A 23,466-nucleotide genomic window follows, 5' to 3' on the forward strand; every position below is an offset into this window, starting at 1 on the left:
CCCCTCCCCACCAGCCCCCAACTACAGCCTCCGCCGCCGCCGCCGCCTCAAAATTCAATAAAATGAGCTCTTATTTCGTCAACTCACTGTTCTCCAAATACAAAACCGGGGAGTCCCTGCGCCCCAATTATTATGACTGCGGCTTCGCCCAGGACCTGGGCGGCCGACCCACCGTGGTGTACGGTCCCAGCAGCGGCGGCAGCTTCCAGCACCCGTCGCAAATCCAGGAGTTCTACCACGGGCCATCGTCGCTGTCCACGGCTCCCTACCAGCAGAACCCGTGCGCCGTGGCATGCCACGGGGACCCGGGCAACTTCTACGGCTACGACCCGCTGCAGCGCCAGAGCCTATTCGGTGCGCAAGATCCAGACCTGGTGCAGTACGCAGACTGCAAGCTCGCCGCCGCCAGCGGCCTGGGAGAGGAGGCCGAGGGCTCGGAGCAGAGCCCGTCGCCCACACAGCTCTTCCCCTGGATGCGCCCGCAAGGTGAGCTCCCGTAGGGGCTGGCCAGGGCAGGAAGGGGCCGGGAGGGCCCAGGGCCGGTCAGGGGGCTGGGCAGGCCAGGGGAGCATTTCCTCCAGCTCTTGCAAGACTTGTCGGCTCTATTCCAATTTCCTACGCCTCTTTCTTTTTCTCTCTCTCTCTTTCTTCCTTCCTTCCTTTCTTCCCTTTTTGTTTCCTTTGAAGGGGGGTCGCTAAGCGACATTTCCTGAAGCCATAAACCCCTCACCCTACTTTACTTTTCTTCTTCTTCCCCTCCTTTTTTTCCCCTTTTACTGTTTTATTGGGGGGTAGTGCAGAAAAGGGTGGTGGGAGTGGGGGCGCTCTCAACTTTTGCACTTCTCAATTGCTTTATAGTTTAATTACCCTGAAGAAACTTTTCTTCTGGGGCAGAGGCTCTGGGGGCTTTTCAAGGTGGGTCCATTAGTCCCCACCACAGCTTTTTAATTTTTATCCTCCCTTCACATCCTTCCTTCTAAACTTTATGGTACTTTTAATAGATTTCAACCACCCCCCACCCAACTCTGGGGCTGGCTATTAGAGGAGGGGGCTCCCCTTTTCTGACTCCCTTAGATTCAGTGGTGTCTAATTCTCCTCGCCCCCCCTCCCACCGCTGCCTCCATGCTCACCCCCCACCCCGCCCGGGGTAGAAGGTCCCCTGCTCTTATTATACTGGTCTACTAGGCTGATTCACGAATCTTCCAACCTTCTCTGCCTCTGCCCCCTCCCCCACTCTCCCCTCCCCTCCCCTCCGTCTCGCCCTTTCCCCCATTCCCAGCAGCCGCCGGACGCAGGCGAGGCCGACAGACCTACAGCCGCTACCAGACCCTGGAGCTGGAGAAGGAGTTCCTATTTAATCCCTATCTGACTCGCAAGAGGCGGATCGAGGTATCGCATGCGCTGGGACTGACAGAGAGACAGGTCAAAATCTGGTTCCAGAACAGGAGGATGAAGTGGAAAAAGGAGAATAACAAAGACAAGTTCCCCAGCAGCAAATGCGAGCAGGAGGAGCTGGAGAAACAGAAGCTGGAGAGGGCCCCAGAGGCGGCGGACGAGGGCGACGCGCAGAAGGGTGACAAGAAGTAGGCTCCAGCTGGGACTACCAGGGCCGCGGCCGCCCGCAAGTCCGCGGGTCTCCCCACGCCGCCGCCGCCGCCCGCCCGCCCCCGCCTCAGAGAGCTCTGGCCCTGCGAGCGGGGCCAGGAGCCAGGCCTCCCACCGCAGCGTCCCCTGCCGCGCCAGTCCCCGCTAGTGGTAGTATCTCGTAATAGCTTCTGTGTGTGAGCTACCGTGGATCTCCTTCCCTTCTCTTGAGGGCCGGGGGGGAAAAAAAAGAAAAGGATTTTAAGCAAGGACTCCCTCGCCCTGCGAGGGTGAGCGGCCGTGGCCCGACTGAACCCCCACACCCCCGCCCCGTGTAAAAAGCCTCCTTGTGCAATGGTCTTTATTTCCTTTGAACGTGCTTCTTTGTAATGACCGAAGGTACTGATTTCTGCTAAGTTCTCCCAACAACATGAAACTGCCTATTCACGCCGTAATTCTTTCTGTCTCCCTCTCTCTCTGTCTCTCTCTCTCTCTCTCTTTCTCTCTCCCTCTCTCGCCGCGTCCTCATTTCCCCTCCCAACCCCTCTCTCCCTGCTGCCCTGCCTAGCTCGCTGGCTTTCTCTCTTGCTTCTCTCTTTTCCTCCCCACCCCCTTTGGTTTGACAATTTTGTCTTAAGTGTTTCTCAAAAGAGATTACTTTAGTTAGCATGCGCGCTGTGGGCAATTGTTAAAAGTGTTCTTAGGTTTACTGTGAAGAGAATGTATCCTGTATCCGTGAATTGCTTTATGGGGGGGAGGGAGGGCTAATTATATATTTTGTTGTTCCTCTATACTTTGTTCTGTTGTCTGCGCCTGAAAAGGGCGGAAGAGTTACAATAAAGTTTACAAGCGAGAATCTGAGACCCGCCCGGCCCGCGCTCCTCATTTGCTCCCAGGCGCCTTGCAGTGCTGGGGGTTGCGGGTCAGCAGGCTTCTGGGCCCGCTGAGGCTAGGCGCAGAGAGGAGGGGGCGGGGGCTGGAGGCAGGTGGTGCGAGTCCCTCGGCCCAGGGGCGCAGGGGGTGAGGGAGCGGCTGCATGTGATTGGAGGAGAGAGGGACGAGGGAGGGAGCCCAGAGAAACCCCCTCCCCTCGCGTTCCGAGGTTGCCGGCCCCAGAGACCCCAGCGCCCAGGCCGCGCTGAAGAAGAGATGCGCCCAGTTGGTGACTGTATCCCCTGCCACTTCTCTCTTTGTTTCAGTGTGTGTCCTCCCGTGGGAGGGGGGCGGATAAAGATGAAAGTGCAGGGCTGCTGAGCACGCTTATATTTTTATTTTTCTCAGACTTTGGTGGAGGGCGGGAGCCGGAGGGGAGGTGAGATCCTCCTCCCCACCTCTGCCTCTCTGAGATGTGACCTTCTTTGCCCAGTTCCGAGGCGGTGGCTCGCCGCCTTCCTTCCTTCTCTGCCTCTGCTTCTCTGGCAGCCACGCTCGGCTGAAGCATCCGCCTCCCGGAACCAAGAAAGCAGAGAGCCCGAGCCCCAGGCCTCCTTCCTCCCTTCCTTTCTCTCCTCACCCCACCCCCACCCCGTTCCTTTTTTTTTTTTTTTCTTTTTTCTTCAAACTTTCCAATCCGTTTTATTTAGCCATCAGAAAGCACAGTGTCCGCCCGTGGGCTGGATCCCGTGCCTCAGAGCACCTACGAAGCCTTGGTCCATCTCCGACAGTATATGTGGGTCACCGAGAGAGAGAGAGAGAGAGAGAGAGAGAGAGAGAGAGAGAGAGCCGTGAGGCCATGCTCACCTCGTTCTTCACCTTGGGAGAATCGGACCAACTTCTCCTAAAGGCTTAGCGGAGATGAATTAGCTCGAATTAATAAAGACCTGATGTGCCCTTACCCACCCACCAAGTTGCGCGCATTCAATCTCTGCGTTTGTCTTTCGCTCGGTAACGGACTGGGGGAAACGGGTGGGGGGTGACAACACGGATTGCTCAGAGGTTATTTATTTTCCCTTGAACTCAATTCCTTCCTCCCCAAATCTCGCCTGCAAGCTGCCTCCAGCCCGCGGGGGTCGACAGCGGCCCTTGAGCCCCCAACGCCAATCCACAGAGTTCGGCTTTCCCATTCATTATTGATCATATTTTATAAATCTAACGCCACACAATTTTTTCCACATTACCGGGAGCCGTGGGGAGGCCGTCAGGCCATTGGCAGAGGGGATGTCACGTGGGTGTGAGTCACGTGGTCTGGAGAGGAAAAAGGGGGTCCTTTTTGGTGTAAATCTGGACTCTAATTCTGTAATATATCAAGGAATCTCGTAAAACCGACACTAAAACGTCCCTGCCTACAAATCATCCGGCCAAATTATGAGTTCATTGTATTATGCGAATGCTTTATTTTCTAAATATCCAGCGGCAAGTTCGGTTTTCGCTGCCGGAGCCTTCCCCGAACAAACTTCTTGTGCGTTTGCTTCCAACCCCCAGCGCCCGGGCTATGGAGCGGGTTCGGGCACTTCCTTCGCCGCCTCGATGCAGGGCTTGTACCCCGGCGGGGGGGGCATGGCGGGCCAGAGCGCGGCCGGCGTCTATGCGGCCAGCTACGGGCTCGAGCCGAGTTCCTTCAACATGCACTGCGCGCCTTTTGAGCAGAACCTCTCCGGGGTGTGTCCCGGCGACTCCGCCAAAGCGGCAGGCGCCAAGGAGCAGAGGGACTTGGACTTGGCGGCCGAGAGTAACTTCCGGATCTACCCCTGGATGCGAAGCTCAGGTAACGCAGCGCACCGAGCCATCCCTAGCGGCAGCGGCCCGGGCACATTCCCCTGAAGGTGCCCCATTCCGGGCTAGGCTCCCCTTTCCGCGTCCAGAGTGCTCCGCGCGCCCGGGATCGGCCCTGGAAAAGCGGCACCCCGCTTGGCTGCGACCTGGCGCGCTGCCCCCACCCCCATTTTTCCTCGGTGCTTCTAGGCTTGCTCTGTTTCCCCGCGGATCTCTCTTCGCCGACGCCGCGGCGCGCAGAGCCCCCAGCCCGCCCCCTACCCTTCCTTCAGGCCTTTTAGCTTTAAATATTTATCAGCAGCGCCGGCACGGGTTGGAGACGCGGCCGTTTGTCTTGAAAAGGAAGGCTGGGGTTTGCAGAGAATAGCCATTAGGGTCTTCCCCCTCTCCCCACCCCCTTCTCCGCCTGGGATCTCAGCTCTGGGTGTGTCCCCCATCCCCATCCCAGCTTGGATAAGGTATGGGGGAGGGGGCCATAGCGTTAAGCAGTTCTCCCCTCCCCCTTCCTTCCCAGCCAACCCCGTTCCCCTATTATTCCCATTAGAACAATTAGAGGTGGGCTCTAGAGGCCTGGTGGGAGGAGTGGGTAGGAGACTTGAGGACCCAGCCAGGGACACAGAGCCAGAGATGCGGGGGGGGGGGGGGCAGAAATCAAGAGACATGAGGCTCCTAATCCTCCAGTGAACTTGGCGGGGAGGGGGGGGGGCAGGAAAACTAAAGAAAAGACAGAGCCTTCATGGAAATATAGCTAGCTTTCCCAGGTTCCTTCCTAGGGCTCCTAGGCACCTAGAGAATTGGCCAACAAGTTTGGAGGTGTCATTAGAAGGGTGAGTCTCCTCTTGGGGGAGGGGCTTGGACTCCAAGGAGCCAAATAAGCCTCAGTGCAGAGCCACCTAATAGCTACTTCAGGACCCCCAAGAGACCAGGACTTCTATTAGGTTTCCTGCCAAGCCTGGTTTATATATATATATTTTACACTACCCCAGGACAGATGGACTTGAACGCCAACCCTACAATCCAGAAGACCCTACAAGCCTGTAGTCAGAAGCTCTTAACCTAGCCATTGTTGGGGGCCAAGAGGAGCCCAGTTCTTACATCATCAGTATTGGTGGTCATGGTCCCCATTACCTGCTCCCTAATTCAACTGTCTTTCTACTTGATTTATCAAAGCCCTAATTTTTCTGCTCATAAACATTTCAACTTGGCTTTTATTTGACTTGAAATTAGGGCCCTTAGTTACTTTTTCTCCTTGTCTCCTTTCCAGAAGGGCTGATGCCAGCTCCTCCCCCAAGTATCCTCAGGATTCTGGGCCTAAGTTAGGAGATTCCCATCTACCCTTCAGTCCCCACCACATATATACACCATGTTTCATTCTATCGCAGGCTGCTATTTTCACCCCCTTTGCTGTCCTGGAGGCCCAAAGATTGCTTTGGAGAACAGGTTGTCTGGGCAGGTGGGTGGGCAGGAAGGCAGACAGGCAGGCAGGGACTGCAGCCAGGCCTTAGCTGAACCCTGGCCACTTACTGGAAAAAAAAAAAATCATCAGAGGGCAGCTATTTCCAGACCAACTCCATGCTCCAAGATATCTGCCAATTTTCACCTCCTCCTCATTCCACAACAGACTGTGCAACACCCTCTCACCTCCCCCAGCCTGTGAGGCCTCTTTGTCTCCTAACTTCCTGGGAAATAGGCAAGGCCTGGAACCCTATTGCAAGGTCACTTGTATAGTTTCCAATCTTACCCCAAAGACCATTAGTGTCAACATTCAAAAGGGAATGCTTGGAGCCCCTGGACCCAGAGAAGACCGAGGATTAACCTCCCCTCATTCCGTATAAAAACCCCTTAGGAACAGCGCCTCGGAGAGCCAGCAGGTGAGGTCTTCCTAGTTTCAGAAGCTCCAGGATGAAAAAAGAATGGAAGTGTTTACCTTTGGAGGGCTGAGGAAAGTTCTTCACATTGAGGGACAGCATGAAGTATGGGTTAGGATATGGAAAGCAAGTATTTGCTTTAGTGGGGAAATGGACTTTTTCTGTCTATAGATTTCAAATACCCTGCTAGGTTTGAGCGAGATGGTTACTCAACAAGGTTTCCCGCACTCACTGATATTTCTCTAAATACCGTGCACAGGAACCGACCGTAAGCGAGGCCGCCAGACCTACACCCGCTACCAGACCTTGGAGCTGGAGAAGGAATTTCACTACAATCGCTACCTGACCCGCCGGCGGCGCATCGAGATCGCGCACGCGCTCTGCCTCACCGAAAGACAGATAAAGATTTGGTTCCAGAACCGGCGCATGAAGTGGAAAAAGGAAAATAAGACCGCAGGCCCAGGAATCACCGGCCAGGACAAGGCTGAAGCAGAGGAGGATGAGGAAGAGTGAAGGACAGAAGAAGGTAGAGAAGAGCAAGGGAAAGAAGAATTCCAGTTCTGGGAACTGAACTCGGAAACTCAAGTCAATAGGGTGAAAAAAAAAAAACTATTTAAATGAAAGGAGTTTAAAAAAAAAAAAACATGGAGAGAAAAAGGTGAAATTTTGGTTTCTCAACACTGTAAAAAAAAAATACTACCTATAGGAAACTGTTGGGTTCGTTTTTTGTACAATATCTACTGTAGCTTTTCAAAATTTGCCTCCCCTTTTCTATGTGGCTATTGTAAGGTCTTTGCAAAATTTTGCTGTTTTGTAAACCCCCTTGGATGCTGTCTTTGTGGACTGTGGGTCTGGAGGAGTGCAGCCTGTTTCCCACCCGTGTACCTGAGCCTCGGCCTTCCTAGTAGCAACACCAAAAGGGCATTAGGGAGCCCTAAGGACCCTACCAGTAGCTCAGTAGCTGGAGTGTCCCACCTTTGCCTGATTACTGCTCCTTGCTCCCACCAACACTTCCCTGCGCCCCACGGGTGCTCCTCTTTACATTCTATGTGTATCTGAAGGATGAAAAAATAAAACAATTAAAAATAAGCAGGTGTCCTGTTTTCTGTGTCTCCCAGGGGTTGGGAGGGGATTAGGGTTAGTAATGGGTGGGTGACCCAGAATCCTTCCCTTCATCCTTCTGTAGCAGACCCTTTCTGTATGGGCTTGCTCTCTGCCCCCCAGACCCCTTGCTCTAGGACTGCCAACTTGGGAACCCCAATATTACATATGCACATATATTCCCTTTACACTCTTTTACACATATTGATATATACCAGTGCATGCGCGCGCGCGCGCACACACACACACACACACACACACACAGGCTGACATCACACATATATACACTGTCATATACAGTCACAAATAAACACAACCATATTCATATGTTCACAAATGAACATACAGGCATTCATACAATCAGGGCTCCATGCCCAGAACAAATGCATTCAAGTTCACACACACTCACAAGTAAACACACATTCACAGTCACTCAGACACACTGATAGATACCAATGCACATTCACACATTGGCTTATAAACAGAGATTCACATTTGCCCCCAAGTAAATATATCCATGACCCCATACTCTCAGTCACACACTCACAAAATATAACAAAACAAAATTGAAAAATCTTGCAATTCCACAAACTTTCTTCCTTATGCAGGCCTTCGAAAAAGGCTGAGGGGTCTGAGCAGCCCCCTGGCTACAAATACAGAGGTGAAATCCAAAATGCTAGGCCTTATGAGAAAGAAGGGCGGATGGTAAGGGAAGGTGAACACCCAAATCCAGTCCTGCCTCTTGGGCTGTGTTGGGAAGAGGCCAGGCCCGCGTGCAGAGGCCTCCCGGCCCGCCCAGAGGAACTACCCGCACCCAGCTTTCTGCTCATTTGGCAAACATTTTTTTTTTTTTTTGTCAAGAGCTATTCCTTTATTTTTATTTCCGTTTATTTTACTTTCATTTGATTTAATTTGTCTCACTCTAAATTGACACAGGCGACCCGTATAAACCTTAAAAATGGGCAAAAGGACTCCCGATTGCGAGAGCGGTGAGAATTTACCAGGCTGGTGTGAGTGTATCCCGGCCGCCGTGAGCCTGGCCGCGCCGACCGCCGGGTGCTTCCTCTTCGCTTTTCTGCCTGTTCGGCGCCGCCGGCAACCTGGAATCTTCTCAAGAGCACAGAGAAAGAGAGAAACATTTGGGGGAAGGTTATTTCGTTTCTTGTATTTGAGTTCTGATAGCTCAATTCAAAATTCAGGAATATTTTAGGGAACCTGGAAAACACGGGATGAATTATTGTTGTTATTATTTTGCTCAGCAGAGCCTCAATAATAGGCCAAAACTCTGAAGGACGGTACCTCTACAGCTAGATTCTCAGAGCTGAATAAATGTAAAAAGCATTTATTTGATTGCAAACCCTGCATTGTTTAAATTTAAAGAATAGACATGGCGAACAGAAAGGGGATTGGAGGATTGGTTTTCAGAAAATCTGTTTAAATTGAATTGAAAGTAAAAGGTCCCTAAACCTGTAGTTTCCTTCATTAAAGACCAGAGAACCCCCTGGAGAGCGCCTGGACCGGTGCTTGGAAACTTGGACCAGCAGGCGTTTGGGCGGGAAAGGCTGGGATCCGGCTTTACCCTCCCCCAATTTCTGGGGTGCCGAATGGGAGAATCCAGTTGAAGAACTACTGGGTCTTGGCTCCCTTGCAGGCCACCTTCCCCTCTGGGCAAACACTAGGCCCTAGGGAATTTAGGGCCCCACACCGGAAACCCTGCAAGCCTCACAGGTGGGGGATTCCTACTATCTTTAGGACTAAGATCGAGGGGGTCAGGTCAGAGGGGGAAAGGAACTACTGAAGCTTTCATTTTTGCCTTGATGCTGATGGCAACTCCTGTCTCACCTCCAAATTGCCTTAGAATAGTCCCATGAGGAGGATTTGGGGTTATTCTTTACTAGAAAAGAGAGGCAGAGCTCCTTCGGAAAATAGGGAGGTTCCAAAAAGAACCCCCTTCCTAGCTGGACCCTTGTGACTTCTCCATCCTGAATTCCTGAACTCCAAATCTCACCCTTTCTCAGACTGGGGTTTCCCAAAAAGAGAGAAGGAGAAGAAAAGAAGATGGCGACTGAGAAAAGGGTTGCTGGTGGAGCAGCCATGAAGAAATGCAATAAATTCCTTGTTGTTTTATGAAAATTTACAACTTTGTGATAGAAGTTTATGAGTGGTTGAATCCAGCGATTGGCCAGCGCCGGTCATGTGGCCGGGCGATCGTGAACATGAACTTTTTATCATTTCCCTGGTGGTTATAATGCAGCATTCTTTTGGACACCACACCTAGGTCGGAGCACTGTCGTCCTTCAGGGCTCCAGCCTCTTGATATTTTTATACTTCAATATCAGCTCAATAGAGCAAAAGAGAGAGGGAGAGAGGGGGGAGAGGAGAGAAGAGAGTGAGAGAGGGAAGGAGGGGTGGGAATTACACACAAAAGAGAGAAACAAAAATAATTTTGATTCTTAAGTTAATTTGCTTGCTGATCTGGGATTTTAGTCATCATGAAGGGTAAATGGACAATCTACTCAGGACTGCAGCCTGATACCCTTTTTCAAAGCCAGAACATACTCCATTTTCTAAGTAAATGTCAGAAAAAAAGAAACACCCTCTCTCCCAAGTCAGAGAAGGGGAAGCAACGGCTCTCAGGTTGGGACAATATTATCTGGAAGCTGAAAGAAGAAACCGAACGCTTTTCCCCCCTCCTTTCCCACTCTTTTCAATCCGGAGGAAAAATCTGCCAAGGTCTTCAAAGGTAAGGGAGATTCTACAATACTCTTCATATTCTTCTGCATCGCTTTTGTAGGGGGTGGGGCTTGGGTTTTTCTCCCCCCCACACTCCAAGAAGGGGCTGAACCCCACCTCTGGGGCTGCAGGGAGAGGTTTCCTAGGAAATTCGGTGGTGGAGAGAGGGGTGGCCGCTCTCTGAAGGGGGATCCAAAATCAGAGATTATGGGAGGGGAAACCGAAAGGGGCCACTGAAGCCCAGCTTCTAGTCTCCTTTTTAAGCTGGGAGGAGAGCTCAAGCATGGGGGCTGCGAAAGAGAGGATGGGGGTGTCTGGGCTTCAGCGGCTCTGGCCGGAAGAAGCCAGTCGCTACAACCCCTGTGGGTTTGTGCTCCCTCCCCCTTTCACCATCCCTCCCTGATCCGGGCCTCCCCCAATTGCCCCCGCGCAGTTCTCTTGCCCAGTGCGGGTATCGGCGATTTCCCAGCAGCATTGGCACGAGGGGCGGTGGCGCTGAGGGACGTCCTGGTCTCCGTAGGGCCTGGAATCTCCGCAGAGGCCAGAGAGGGCGAGGAGGCGGCTAGAGAGACACAGAAAGAACAATTCACAGAGAAATGTTCACTATCTCCCTTCGGAGACATTTCCGGAATTAAAGGGCTGTGGGTGGAGGCACCCCAGAGGAGGGAGACTCCCCAAGAAGTCTGCTTGAGAATGTTCAGGTCTCTCGCCACTCCGCAAGAGGGAACCTCGTTCTGCAGGGAGTGAGTTTTGTGGTTTTAATGTGGTTTATAGCATGTTGGTTTCTGGGCAATATTGATTCTAATACTTGTGTTTTATTGGTATGGGGCATATGGTTTTCAGTGGAGAAGAAAATTGTCATATATGTCTGATATGAAAATATTTCAAACTTTCCTGGATCCAAACGTGATGATTGTGAAGAGCTATTTAGCATGTTGTTTTAGTCTTGTACACAAAAAGAAAACAAAGAAAGGAGAAAATTAAAAGAGTGGTGTCAGGACTGGAAAGCCGTCTGGTGCTGAGCCCAGACAGCTAGCCTTGTTGCTCTGGTGCATGGTTTCATCCCTCAGTCAGGCCTTCTGGGTTGGGGGATGGCAGAGAAGAACTGCTGGGTGGGAGACAGGTTCCTAAAGTAGCTGGTGAGGTGGAAGAAGGAACAGGCATGGAGGTAAGGACTAAAAAATGGGGTGAGAAGGCTTCTGGAGAAGCTGCAAGCTGTTGGGCACAGAGGTTGGGGAGACACTGATTTAGTTTGGTTTGCACCCATAGGTTATTGTTTTTTCTTTCTTATGACTAGATGCAGGGCGTTCAGACTCAGGCCTGTTTGCTTGGGGGGTCTAGTTGTGTGCATGTGTGTATGTGTGTATTGGCCTTCTCAGTCCTGAACTGGAAGGAGAGGGAGACACAGCCACTTGTGGCACGGGAGGGGGTGTCCCTGGGGGCCCAAGTAGATGCCCTAGGCACAAGCCTGGGCTGGGATCCCAGAGAGACTCCTTGGCTTTGGGGCAAAAGAAGTTCTTCGTTAGCGCCCACGGTACTCAGGGCCTATTATTAACAGGAAAATTCCCCAAACCCACCCAGACTAAAGGTCTTTTTCTCCCGTAGTCTTGGCGGGTTATAAATCGTCCCTTAGACAGTTTGCTCTGACCCAAATTATGCAGTTTGCTGCCATCTACCGTCCGTTCAGAGACAAGCGCGCGGCTTAGGTGCTGCAAGCCAGACGACGCTGCCCCTGCAGTGCCCGTTGGAATTTCTCGCAGCGGGGTTCCGCAGGATTCAGGGGATTTCGGGCCCATACCGACGCTGTCGGCTGGATCTTGGTTCAGAGATGTGATTTGAAAACATAATAAATCTCCTCCTCCCCATACACTATCCTCAATCCCTCTCCAATCTCTTCCAACCCTCACCCATCCCAATCCCAAACCTGGAGGCTGGCAGAGGAAGCGGCTTCTCTGAAGGCATATTAGAGAGGACTGATACTGCAATCCTGGGACCCGGGTATTGAACCAAAGGGTCGGGGGATCAGAGCCGTGACCCCCACCCTATACCTAAGGCACCAGAGAGGATCTGGGCCGTGGAAGAGATCTGAAGTCAAGGCTGTTGGAGGTTTATTTGGTTTTCTTCTCAGCCAAGGGAGGGGGCCGGTCAGGAGAGTCGCCAGCCCGGCAGTTCCACTTGGTTGTCAAAAGACAAACCGAGTCTGTGTTCTTACAGTTGGCTGGTAGGTCTTGCCAGTTCCTTAGCTGATGGGTCCGTGGTGAAGGAATTGAACCGAGTTTTCTGGAAATTGTTGGTGTCTGCGAGTGTTGATCCCTTCAAGAGAAATCGACGCAAGTATGCTTTGGGGGAAAATTGAGAGTGGGAGTGGGGATAAATCATGAAGGAATTTCTGTTTCTGCGGGACCCACACACACCCGCTTAATGCGATTGCTTTCCCAGAAGGGGGTAGGAGGCCGGGGTGCGTTCCTCTGCTGCTGCCGCGTTTGAGTATTGGCCCCTGTCTCACGGGTTACTGATTAGCTCGGGCTTTCAAGCCGCAGGAGGAAGCTCTGGCCGCTCCTTTCAAGGTGCGCGGCTCCAATTCCTGGGCGGGGGCTTCAGGAAATTGCCTGTGGTGCCAGGCAAGCCGAGGTGTTACTAGAGTCTGACCAAGAGCTGGAGGAGCTGGGGAGGTCTAGGCGCCCGGCAGTGCTGGGGCAAACACCACCTCTCCGGCCCCCTTGGCGCCTCTTGAGTCTGGGCCTCTGGGGCAGCTCTTTCAGCTTTTCGGCAGCGAGAGTGACTTTCTGGCGGCTGGATGGCCTGGCTCAGTGAGTCGCTCTGCGGGAGGCCCAGAGGGAGCGGGCGGGAAAGTCTTGGGCCCCTTAGAGATTTTTTTTTTTTCTTTCGGGCAATGGGAATAACAAATAGGGAGGGAACTCAGGCTGGTACAGAGGCTTGAAACACCAGGGGATTTAAGGGTGCCTGTGGACACAGGGGAAAGGAACAAGGAGAGCCGCTGATCGTCACCGCCCACTCCCCTTAGAGATCAAAGAGGATGTCGCTCATTTGCATAATGGAAATGAGGTCTTTGTACCTGGATTTGGACCAGCCGATTTTAAGGCAAAATGTCCAATGTAAAGGGCCTCTCTCTACCTATGGGAGCAACCACACCGAACCTCTGCGAACATTTGTTTCCCAACCCCAGGCAATCAGAATCCATGCGGAGAATTGAGGTGTTTTTATCTGCCCCACCCCAGGCAAAGTTGGGGGTTGGGTGGAGGATGGTGCCCATAATCTAAAGAGCTGGGAAGGGGGCTTTGAATAGAGTCTAGAAAATGAGAAGCCTGGACAATGTCTCAATCCCCCCTTCCTTACAGGCAGATGCCTGTCCTAGAGGTTACCCAGGAGGGGAATTTTACTCCTGAGCTGAACACAACTTAGGAAACATTTTCCTGGGAACTGGAATGTACATGCTTACCCACAGGACTGCAGACGCACTCAAAGCACAGAAAATCACAATTATAAATTCCGCCTGTAGGGATCCATACCACCCCTCTGTTGTGTACTCGAGACTTGGTACACATTTATACCCACATCTCTGTATACACTTCTTAATTGAGGCAGAGAGAGAGAGAGAAAGGGAGGGGGGAGACCACAGAATGGCAGACTGCTGTGTATTTACATATTCCCCCATGGAGACAGAGGAACATGGACCGAACCACAGACAGATTCGTGGAGATCTGGCTCCAGAAACCAGGCAGTCTCTGGCCAGGCCATGCCTGCCTGCTCTTTTTCCCAAACAAACGGATCAGACGAATAAACGCTCATAAATACCTCTGGGCTTAGATAAGAGCGATGAGGCGCTATTTCCTTTCATGCCCGACTCCAGGCGCCGGCCCTGCCTGTAGTGGCTCCATCTCCCAACAGGCAACCTGCAGAGGTGAGGTTAATTTGGGAACTGTGACTCTAAGGATAAGGCAAATATTTTCCTGCTTCTATCACAGGGGAAGGGCCCCCCTCTTTCACTGCCTCTTTCTCTGCCCTTACTCTATAGGGAAGACCACACTGTATAGTCCTAAGGTAGGGACACTGTGACCAGGGAGGAGGGTTGAGGCTCAGGGCCTAGCCTCAGTTCAGTGGAGAGGTCAGTGCATATAAGCACTCTTCTCTACCTTTCACCCCTGCTCAAACAGCCCCTACCTATGTGCCCAACCAGAGAGAGATTAGGGCATGTTTGGGGGATTGAGTTTCAGTCTTAAAATGCTCATCATAACCCCCAGATAGTCAGGCTAGGAAATGATTGGAGGGACATCCAGGGATGGCCACTTTGCCATGAAGGTGCAGCCTAGAAGTTTACCTGAGTTCAGAGAGCCTCAAATAACATTTTGCAATGAAATAAGTCCCCACCCTCAGTCAACTTCAGCCTTCTACCACCTTCCATCATTAGTGGGCAGAGCAGGCCGACAAAAAGGAGTCCAAAGAATGAGGCAAAAGTGCATCAGTCTGGCCTGATATCAGATTTGTCTCACACCCTGACCCCTTCTTGTCCCCAGGTGGGAAGGTTGTCACCCTTCACTGCTTAGCCTGTGAGTGCTTATTAGAATGTTGGAAACACACTGGGGCCCTCTCTCCTAGTCTGGGTTCAATGCTTATTTTCTTTGAGTAATAGAGAAGGCACAGAGATGTACATAGTCTCTCACACCCAAGCTTGTACAGAAGCAAAGCTAATGATACAAACATGAAGCAAGAGAGGGGATTGTAGAGAGGCTTAGAAATAGAAGGGTTGAGTGCCTGGAGAGGAGATATGGGCTGATGACTGGAAGATGGGCTGCTAAGTCCCCAGGAGGACCTGAACATCCCTCCCTCCTTATAAAACTAAACCCAAACCAAGTCTTGGGAAATAATTTTAAGAAGTGTCAGCTTTTAGAGAGATCTTAAAAAGAAACCAGGGCTCTTCCCGGTGGCCTCTGATCGCTGTCAGTATCAGTACAATCTCTTCCTTGTCCCCAGATTCACTGGAACATCCTTGATTCTTAAAGACCCATAGCCCAGGACATTCTTGTATCATTTTGGGTGGGAGGCAGGGTCAGAGTGAGGATTATAGGTAGGATAGGGATCAGACAAATAAAGCTATCTAAGCTGGGGGTTTCTCCTTAACTAGGTGGGATGTCTTGGGAAGGAGCCTCACGCTTTGAAATAGCTACTAGCCTAGCTGCAGAGCAGAGGAGGAAGCCTGAGCTCATGCCCTGCTGCCATTTCCCCCTCTTCTGTGTCTTCTAGGCAGAGGATCTGGCCTGCTCTCTCAGACCATGAGAGTTGTGGGGGAAGCAGGGATAACAAACCCAGACTTGGAGAAGAGAGAGCAGACCTGATAAACAGGAAAAACGATTTTCAAAACCTGGGTTGGAGGGTGTTTTTGTCTTCCCTTTCGAATTCTGAAACGATGCAAATTAGTGGATAACTCTGCTTTCTTTCTGCCAACACAAAACCCTAGAAACCAACCTCCCTTAATTTTCTCTTGAGGAGGTTCAGAGACATTTGCCCAGCCCTCCCTTGAGGGAATAGGTCCAAGCAACGCAGGGGTTAACTTTTCTGAAAACACAATTAACTTTTTCCTATCCTGCGTGGAGTGGGGGAGGGATGTATTTATTTAATCACTGAGGAATGGGGTGGTCTCAAACCAAATGCTCCCTCCTCCCTCAAAGGCACAGACGCCTCTTTCGCAGATCTTACGTAGGTGGAACAGGACGTGTTGTGTTGTAGGGGAGAGAGAGAGAGAGAGAGAAAAGAGAAAGAGAAGGAGGAAAAAAAAAGGTTGATAGGTTTGTGCGCGGGTCCCTCGTGCGAGCTGCGCTCCTCCTGGGTGCTATTTGACAATTCCTGCCTCTGCCATTGGTCAGTGTTGGATCAGATGGTTGTATTTCCTTCTGGCCCTCACTGGCACCTCGCCATCCCCCCTCAGCTAAAACCCAATCTCGGATATACTACTAATAGGCGCGGCGCTCGGACTATAAAACACAACAAATCATAAACCCGGCGGAGCAGCAGCGGCCTCGCGCGCCTCCCCTCCCAATGAGTTCCTATTTCGTGAACTCCACCTTCCCCGTCACTCTGGCCAGCGGGCAGGAGTCCTTCCTGGGCCAGCTACCGCTCTACTCATCGGGCTATGCGGACCCGCTGAGGCACTACCCGGCACCCTATGGGCCCGGGCCCGGCCAGGACAAGAGCTTTGCGACTTCCTCCTATTACCCACCAGCCAGCGGCGGCTACGGCCGAGCGGCGCCCTGCGACTACGGGCCCGCCCCGGCCTTCTACCGCGAGAAAGAGTCGGCCTGCGCGCTCTCGGGCGCTGATGAGCCGCCCCCGTTCCACCCTGAGACTCGGAAGTCGGACTGCGCGCAGGACAAGAGCGTGTTTGGCGAGACAGAAGAGCAGAAGTGCTCCACTCCGGTCTACCCGTGGATGCAGCGGATGAATTCGTGCAACAGTGAGTGAGACTTTCAGTCTCTTCCCTCGCGGGCCACAACCCTGGAAGATGAATTAGCGAGCACCACCCCCAATCTCCCCAGGACTGCTGGGTGGGCATCTCAGAAGACAGAGCCAGATAGGGCGTTGCACGGGGTCTTGCTCACTGTCCTCTTCTCCGCAGTAGTTGCAAAGTTTGCGAAGTCCCAGCTGTACTGGGAGCCAGGGGGAGTGAATGGGCTCTCCTGGAGAGCCAGGCCAGAGCCAGGGTTCCTGAAGGGAACAGGGGCCACAGTCAATGGATTTGTTTTTCTTTGCGCCCCTCACTCATTCCCCAACCCCCCAGTCTTGATCGGGTCCCCTATCCAAAGACCGCTCCATTAAAAACTGAGTGCGTCATGCAAGGGGTGGGGGCGTTGTGACGCGGAGAGTTGAGTCTGTCCGGGGCTGTTTCCCGGGGTGGGGTGGGGGGCGGGTAGGGCTGGGAAATGATGGGGTACCAGAAAAAGGGTGGCAGTCCCGGGGAAGGAGGAAGAATGAGAATTAAAAAGAATAGGAGCAGATGGAGCAGGGAGAGACGTTGAAGTAGGCTCCTGGGTCTCAGGTTAGATTATTTGTAGGCCTTAAGTCCCAGTAGATATCCATTAGAGGGACACGAAAGTGAGGAGCCCTTGATGCGGACTATGGATCGATCCACGTCATTATGGATTAAAGGCCCAAATCTATCATTGGGTGGATTGAGTTGGGGGGAGCTAGATGGATGGAAATGAAAAGAGGTGGGGGGATTCAGCTAGGAAGGGACACACCTGGCCAGCCCCTCCCCTAAACTCAGGTGGGAGTTCAAAGTGCTCCTCCCCTCCCCCACCAGAAGTCTAGACAGAAGGCAAAGGCCTAGGAGTCCGGGAGGGAATCTGGAGGGGGCGCTGGAGGAGTGGGGAAGGAAATGGGGGGAGAGAGGGCATTCCGGGACAGGCTGTAGTCCACGTTTAAGGGTCGAATGGGGGAGGGGACTTTGGGCCCGGTGACCCCAGGCCTCAGCGTCTTCATTCTGCGTAACAGGTTCCTCTTTCGGGCCCAGCGGCCGGCGAGGCCGCCAGACCTACACGCGCTACCAGACGCTGGAGTTGGAGAAGGAATTTCACTACAATCGGTACCTGACCCGGCGGCGGCGCATCGAAATCGCGCACGCCCTGTGCCTGACCGAGCGGCAGATCAAGATCTGGTTCCAGAACCGGCGCATGAAGTGGAAAAAGGAGAGCAAACTGCTCAGTGCGTCTCAGCTCAGTGCGGAGGAGGAGGAAGAAAAACCAGCCGAGTGAAGGTGCTGGAAAGGGAGGGGGGACGCGAAGGGAGAGGCCTGTGGGGAGCTGAGGGCGTCGGAGAGCCCGGAGAAGGCTCTGCGGGCGGGGGAGCCTAGGGACCTGCTCTCCAGCGTGCGACAGGCGGGGCCCAGTGTTCTCCTGCTCGCCCCCGTCCGCAGAGCTCTAGCCTAGTGCTCCGAGGCCCAGCTGCCTGAGCCCACCCGGCACCTCAGCGCCTCCTCCCTCCCAGAGGAACCAGCCTTGGCCCGATCAGGCTCCCTGTGAGAAATGAGGATCGGACTCACTTGATGTTTCCTGGAAGCAGAGCAAAATGCTCTTGTCCGTGTCTCGTCTCATTTCGTCCATGTCCCCTGTGCACGGTTCAATGGTAGATTCGCTGTCCCCTCAGCAGGGGCCTTGAAGAATCCCTAACCCCAGACTTGTCGTCCCTCCTCCCCTCTCCCCAAAGCCACTGGAAGGAGCACATACTACCTAGACGTAAGAAGAGAAGCCTCAGAAGAAAACAAAGTTCTATTTTATTAATTTTCTATGTGTTGTGTTTGTAGTCTTGTCTTAGTTCTGGACGTGAAATACTTCGGTAATTATATTAATATTATTAATAATGATAATAATAATAAAGACATGAAAACTCGCCGCTCAGTCACCTCCAATCTTCCCCCGTATTTTTTTCCCCTCCCCATCCCACATCCCAGCTACCCCATCCTTCCTGAGCCTGAACTCAGGAGCTCTAGGCTGCCCCAGGGCCTTGCCAGCCACCTGGACTCCATGGAAGTACTGTTGAGATAAAGGCTAGAACCATCGGTCTGCTCAGGCCCCAGAACTGTGCCTGCCTGATGCTAAGCCTCACAACTGCCTCTCCTGGTGCATATCCAGAATGGAGAGGGGCCCTTTCCCTCTTAGTCTGTAGACTTTCTTAGTTTGTCCAGGACAGGAAGGACACCACTGAGGGCCCCTTGCCCAAAGCCCCTGCAGTGACTGAGTTGGGCCGGTCTGAGTGCCTCAGCAGAGCTTTTGTGTCCTTGGTGAGGTGAGGCCCCTGGTCTCTGGCCGTGGCTCTTGCTCCTGGCCTGTGGCTCTGGAAACTGAAAAAATGGGGCCACTGGGCATCTCTCCACTATGCAGCTGAAGGCTCCAGGTACCTCTTTCCATCTCAAATAGGAGCTCAGTGATAAGGAAGAGAATGTGAAGTCTGGGGTAGGTGTGAGGCCAAGGGCACAACTTTCCCCTGCTCCTTGGAGACTCAAGGGCAGGAGGGCAGGTGATGAGGCACTTGATCTCATTCTCTTATCCCAAAACGGCCCTTCTCTCTCCACCTCCACCCTTACCCATGCAGCTAGCTGCAGACATTGTTTTCCTTTCCTTCTTCCTCCTCCCTCTCTCCCTTTTTTTAAATTTTTTTTTTATTTTTAAAGAAAACAGCTCCTGGCAGAAGGAGCCCAGCTGCAGCGGTTTCTGGCTGCCCAGCTTGCTCAGCAAGACGCCACCAGTCCAGGGAACCCCTTCCCAGGGAAGGCGGTAGGTCCATGGGCAAATTCAAACTGCCCAGCTGTCAGAAAGGGGCCTGGAGTGGTGCAAGTTGGCATATGGAGACAAGGTGAAGGGTCTGCTTTAACCCCAAACTCTCAGGCACATATTAATAACCAAACTACAGCAACCCTGGGCGGCTGATGCAGCAGTGTTTTCGGCAACTAGGCCACTTAATTCCAGCTGTGTTAGCCTTCTAGGATTCCTGTCCTGATCTGCCATTCTCAGGCCTGGGATAAGGATGATGAGGTCAGGAAGATGATTCCAAATTTCCAAGGGACCTAGGAGAAGTAAGCTTTTCTGTGTCTTGGAGCTTCCAGCCCAGCTTCGCTGCTCAGCCTGGGGGCTGTGGATCGGCCACTGCAACCCCACTAGGAAGCAGGCTGGACTGAACATGGTGGGGGAGACTCCTTGTAATAATTGTTTTTCACACACAACTTCCAACCCTTTATCCCCACTTATGCCCCCAACTAGCAATGACCCATTAAGGGACAAGCAACTCAATCTTTGATCATTTCATCCACAGCCAAAATAATAATGACGGTAATTTGATAGACAAGGCACAAATAGAGAAACTAACGCCACCCAAGAAAGTGGGTAAAAGGCTCAAACCCCTCTTCTAGAAGGCTCAACCCCGTGAGTGAGCCACGGCCGACCGGATTTCTTTCTCGCTTGGCGGTTGCAGGGAGCCAGCAGGGAGGCAGCCGCCGACGCCATGGCGGCCTGCGGTCCGCGCTCCCGCAGATCGCCGGGAGGTGGCGCGCTCTGCTCAGAGGCCAACGCCAACCTTCTCGGTTTCTCCCCCTTCTCCTTTTTCCCCCCTCTCGGAGGCTCGCATTGAATCGGCCCTAACGATTCTCGGATCGTCATTATTTGTAACCATAGAGCATGAATTACCTCTTGAGGTCATCAGCGAGAATTTACGACTGGTCAACAAAAGCACGTGATTCCCTAACGCCCCCCCATCCCCCTTTCAGCCCCCCCCCCCATATTTGGCCGCATACATAGCAAAACGAAGTACAGTGCATCGCTATAATTCATTAATACATCATAAATCGTGAAGCACAGGGTTATAACGACCACGATCCACAAATCAAGCCCTCCAAAATCACCCAAATGAGCTCGTACTTTGTAAACTCCTTCTCGGGGCGTTATCCAAATGGCCCGGACTATCAGTTGCTAAATTATGGCAGTGGCAGCTCTCTGAGCGGCTCTTACAGGGATCCCGCTGCCATGCACACCGGCTCTTACGGCTACAATTACAATGGGATGGACCTCAGCGTCAACCGCTCCTCGGCCTCCTCCAGCCACTTTGGGGCGGTGGGCGAGAGCTCCCGCGCCTTCCCTGCGCCCTCTCAGGAGCCCCGCTTCAGGCAAGCGGCGTCGAGCTGCTCCCTGTCCTCGCCCGAGTCCCTTCCCTGCACCAACGGTGATAACCACGGCGCAAAGCCCTCTGCTTCGTCCCCCTCCGACCAAGCGACCCCCGCCAGCTCCAGCGCCAATTTCACCGAAATAGACGAGGCCAGCGCGTCCTCGGAGCCTGAGGAAGCCGCGAGCCAGCTAAGCAGCCCTAGCCTAGCTCGGGCGCAGCCAGAACCCATGGCCACCTCCACAGCCGCGCCCGAGGGGCAGACTCCTCAGATATTCCCCTGGATGAGGAAGCTTCACATCAGCCATGGTAATTCTGTCTCTCTTTTTTTGTCTTCTCGGCTTTCCTTCTCTGCGTTTGGGAGGGGGGACGAGGAGAGCTTGAGGAAGGCTTTTCCTCAAATATAGATTTATTTTTCTAAAGGGGAAGAAGTCCCTAAGAGGATTCTCACAGCTCCGTGGACAGAGCCAAACAGGGTCTTTTGCTGGGAGGGGGGGATATTTTAAATAATTTGTTCCCAGGTTTGTCGTAGGTTTTATTCATCCAGCCAGTAAGCCAGCTTTACTCTGAAGGTTGGGGTTTATGTAATGTGGGGAAGGGTCCTGCTTACCCCCGAAAATTCGAGACTACCGCTGGCAAAGGAGGGGTGAGCAGTAAAAGGAGCTTTCTAGGGCAAAAGTGCAGCCGCTCTCCTCCCTCCCGGGGCGAGCGGCCGCCTGAGCCCAGCGAAGGGTGAGGCACTGGGAGGGAGCAAGAGACAAAGCCGGGCGCATTCGCTGCCAGCAAAAGTAGGAGCTGAAGGAGAAACGGGCGCAGAAATCGAGCCTGGACGCGGGCATCTGGAGTGGGGAGGATGGGAGCTGCGTGAGCTGGGTGCTGGGGATGCCCGGGTCCTGCTCCCCGCCCCCTCCCACCCAGTGCCCCCCTCCTGTAACCAGAATAACTGTTGCCTTGTGGCTCTACTCTCTCTACTCCAGATATGACCGGGCCGGACGGGAAAAGGGCCCGGACCGCGTATACCCGCTACCAGACCCTGGAGCTGGAGAAGGAGTTCCACTTCAACCGCTACCTGACCCGGCGGCGGCGTATCGAGATCGCCCACGCGCTCTGCCTGTCTGAGCGCCAGATCAAGATCTGGTTCCAGAACCGGCGCATGAAGTGGAAGAAAGACAACAAACTGAAAAGTATGAGCCTGGCTACAGCCGGCAGCGCCTTCCAGCCCTGAACCCGCACGGAGGAGCTCTGGGCAGCCCCACAGCCCGGGCCACCCCCAGCCCCGACCCCTCTGATCCTCCCTGCGCTGCCGCTGACCGCTGGGGACCGGTTCCCATGAGCCTGCCTCACCCTGGCCTTGTGTTACAATTTTTCGTTCGGTCTTATGTCTTCCCGTGGCTCCCTCTCTCCTGGACTTGTTATCTTGTTATTATTGTTAATAATAATAATAATAATCCTTATTATTTTCCCTCCATGCTCCCCACTCCCCTCTGCTCGCCCCAAATCCGCCAGTGTTTCTGAATGTTCGTGTCTGTGGTTGCGCTCCTTCCCCCAGGGGAAAAAAAAAAAGAAATTCGCATGTTTAATGTGAACTTTCCCCTTCCCACCTGTGTTCTAACTTATTTATAAAAGAATGATAGCTGTATTTTTTTAGTTTCAGCTGGAAACTTCGCTAAGAGGCAGCAATTGAGGTGGGGTGCCACATCCCCAGGCCCAGCTGAGCTGGCCTCTGAGATGGAGTCCATGACTGTGTCTATTTTCACCCCCCTCCTCCTTCTCCTCCTTCCTCACTCTCAGGGCCCATGTCTCCCAGTGACTTGGTCCTGGGCTGAGAAGGGGCCAGGGAGTACCACAGGATGATGTTGAGAAGAGGGAAGGAAAATAGTGAGATTTTAAGTTCCTTCTGCCTGGTAGGCCCCACAAGGCCTGGTCTGGGAGTGTGCGGAAACAAATAATACTCAGTGTAAAATGTCTTGTGTATTTCTCTGTGGGTCTAGCTAGAGGACCCAAAGCTTGTAAATATGGGGATAGTCTGGGTCAGACCCATCTCTTCCTCCCTATCCATTTCGCTTCCAAGGCCATTTGTAGTGAGTGAGTGGATGCTGTGCTATGTGTGAAATCTGTCTTTGCCAGGCCTGTCTCAGTGGTTTGCTTTTGGTATTTGTTTGTAGCTTTCCTTGAAGTCAAATAAATGTTTCCCCTACTCCATTGCCCTTCCACTTGTCTTTTCTCCAGGGGGTCTGCCTCTCCCATCACCTGGCATACCCTAGGATCATTCTCAATAAATCTAGGGTTTAGGGAAGGGCAAATAGGATGCTTACCAGCAGGCTTTCTTAATCACCTAAGTTCCTGGCTTGGTCAATGCTGCTTGGGCCAAGAAACAGGCCTTCATGACTGGAGGACTAAGAGGGCCAGAAACCTCAGGTGGGGCCGAGATGGGCTCCATCTTGGCCTTCCACCAGCTGGCCAGAAAAAAACTCTGAAAAACTCTCCAGGGAAAGTAATGTAGGCCTAAGTGCTGAGCAGGAGACTCCTGGCCTTTTGGGAATTATAGAGGCCTGCCCAGCTGCCATGTCCCCTGTTCCAAATCCCAATTCAGTTTTGCCACCCACTAAGAAAAAAAAAATCATCAGCTCAGTTTCAAAGATGTCCTTTTACCCTCAGCCTTTTCCACACTTTTCAGGGGCTACTTTTCTCCAGAGGCCCAAATGATCTTCCCCCTTTGGTCAGGTTAAGAGTTGGGGTCCTTCCTGAAAGAACCTCTGGTTCTCCCTCCAGCCAGGGCCCAGTCTTCTTCCATCCAAGTCAGCTT

The 23,466-nt window shown here is 52.8% G+C and overlaps 4 protein-coding genes across 5 annotated transcripts; all 4 read left to right on the forward strand.

The window, feature by feature from the left end:
- The first annotated feature begins 62 nt into the window (after positions 1-62).
- Hoxb8 (homeobox B8) lies at positions 63-16,011 on the forward strand. 2 transcript variants are annotated; one of them, XM_027924752.2, is made up of 3 exons: positions 63-486; positions 1,283-1,511; positions 15,744-16,011. In XM_027924752.2, exons 1-3 carry the CDS (start codon positions 63-65, stop codon positions 16,009-16,011), a joined length of 921 nt encoding a protein of 306 aa, XP_027780553.2. The 2 variants fall into 2 exon arrangements, with proteins under 2 accessions (XP_027780553.2, XP_027780552.1); XM_027924751.2 differs by lacking the exon at positions 15,744-16,011 and having other exon boundaries at positions 1,280-1,587.
- Hoxb7 (homeobox B7) lies at positions 3,804-7,220 on the forward strand. Its single transcript, XM_027924724.2, has 2 exons — positions 3,804-4,288; positions 6,424-7,220. The coding sequence occupies exons 1-2, from the start codon at positions 3,889-3,891 to the stop codon at positions 6,675-6,677; spliced, it is 654 nt and encodes a 217-aa protein (XP_027780525.2). The 5' UTR covers positions 3,804-3,888; the 3' UTR covers positions 6,678-7,220.
- Positions 16,012-16,052: 41 nt separating the features above from the next.
- Positions 16,053-18,410, forward strand: Hoxb6 (homeobox B6). Its single transcript, XM_027924721.2, has 2 exons — positions 16,053-16,467; positions 17,505-18,410. The coding sequence occupies exons 1-2, from the start codon at positions 16,053-16,055 to the stop codon at positions 17,762-17,764; spliced, it is 675 nt and encodes a 224-aa protein (XP_027780522.1). The 3' UTR covers positions 17,765-18,410.
- A 1,876-nt stretch (positions 18,411-20,286) lies between these two features.
- On the forward strand, positions 20,287-22,850 carry Hoxb5 (homeobox B5). Its single transcript, XM_027924738.2, has 2 exons — positions 20,287-20,969; positions 21,638-22,850. The coding sequence occupies exons 1-2, from the start codon at positions 20,408-20,410 to the stop codon at positions 21,883-21,885; spliced, it is 810 nt and encodes a 269-aa protein (XP_027780539.1). The 5' UTR covers positions 20,287-20,407; the 3' UTR covers positions 21,886-22,850.
- The last annotated feature ends 616 nt before the right edge of the window (positions 22,851-23,466 follow it).

Source organism: Marmota flaviventris, chromosome 17, assembly GCF_047511675.1.
Source record: "Marmota flaviventris isolate mMarFla1 chromosome 17, mMarFla1.hap1, whole genome shotgun sequence".
NCBI classification, from domain to species: domain Eukaryota; kingdom Metazoa; phylum Chordata; class Mammalia; order Rodentia; family Sciuridae; genus Marmota; species Marmota flaviventris.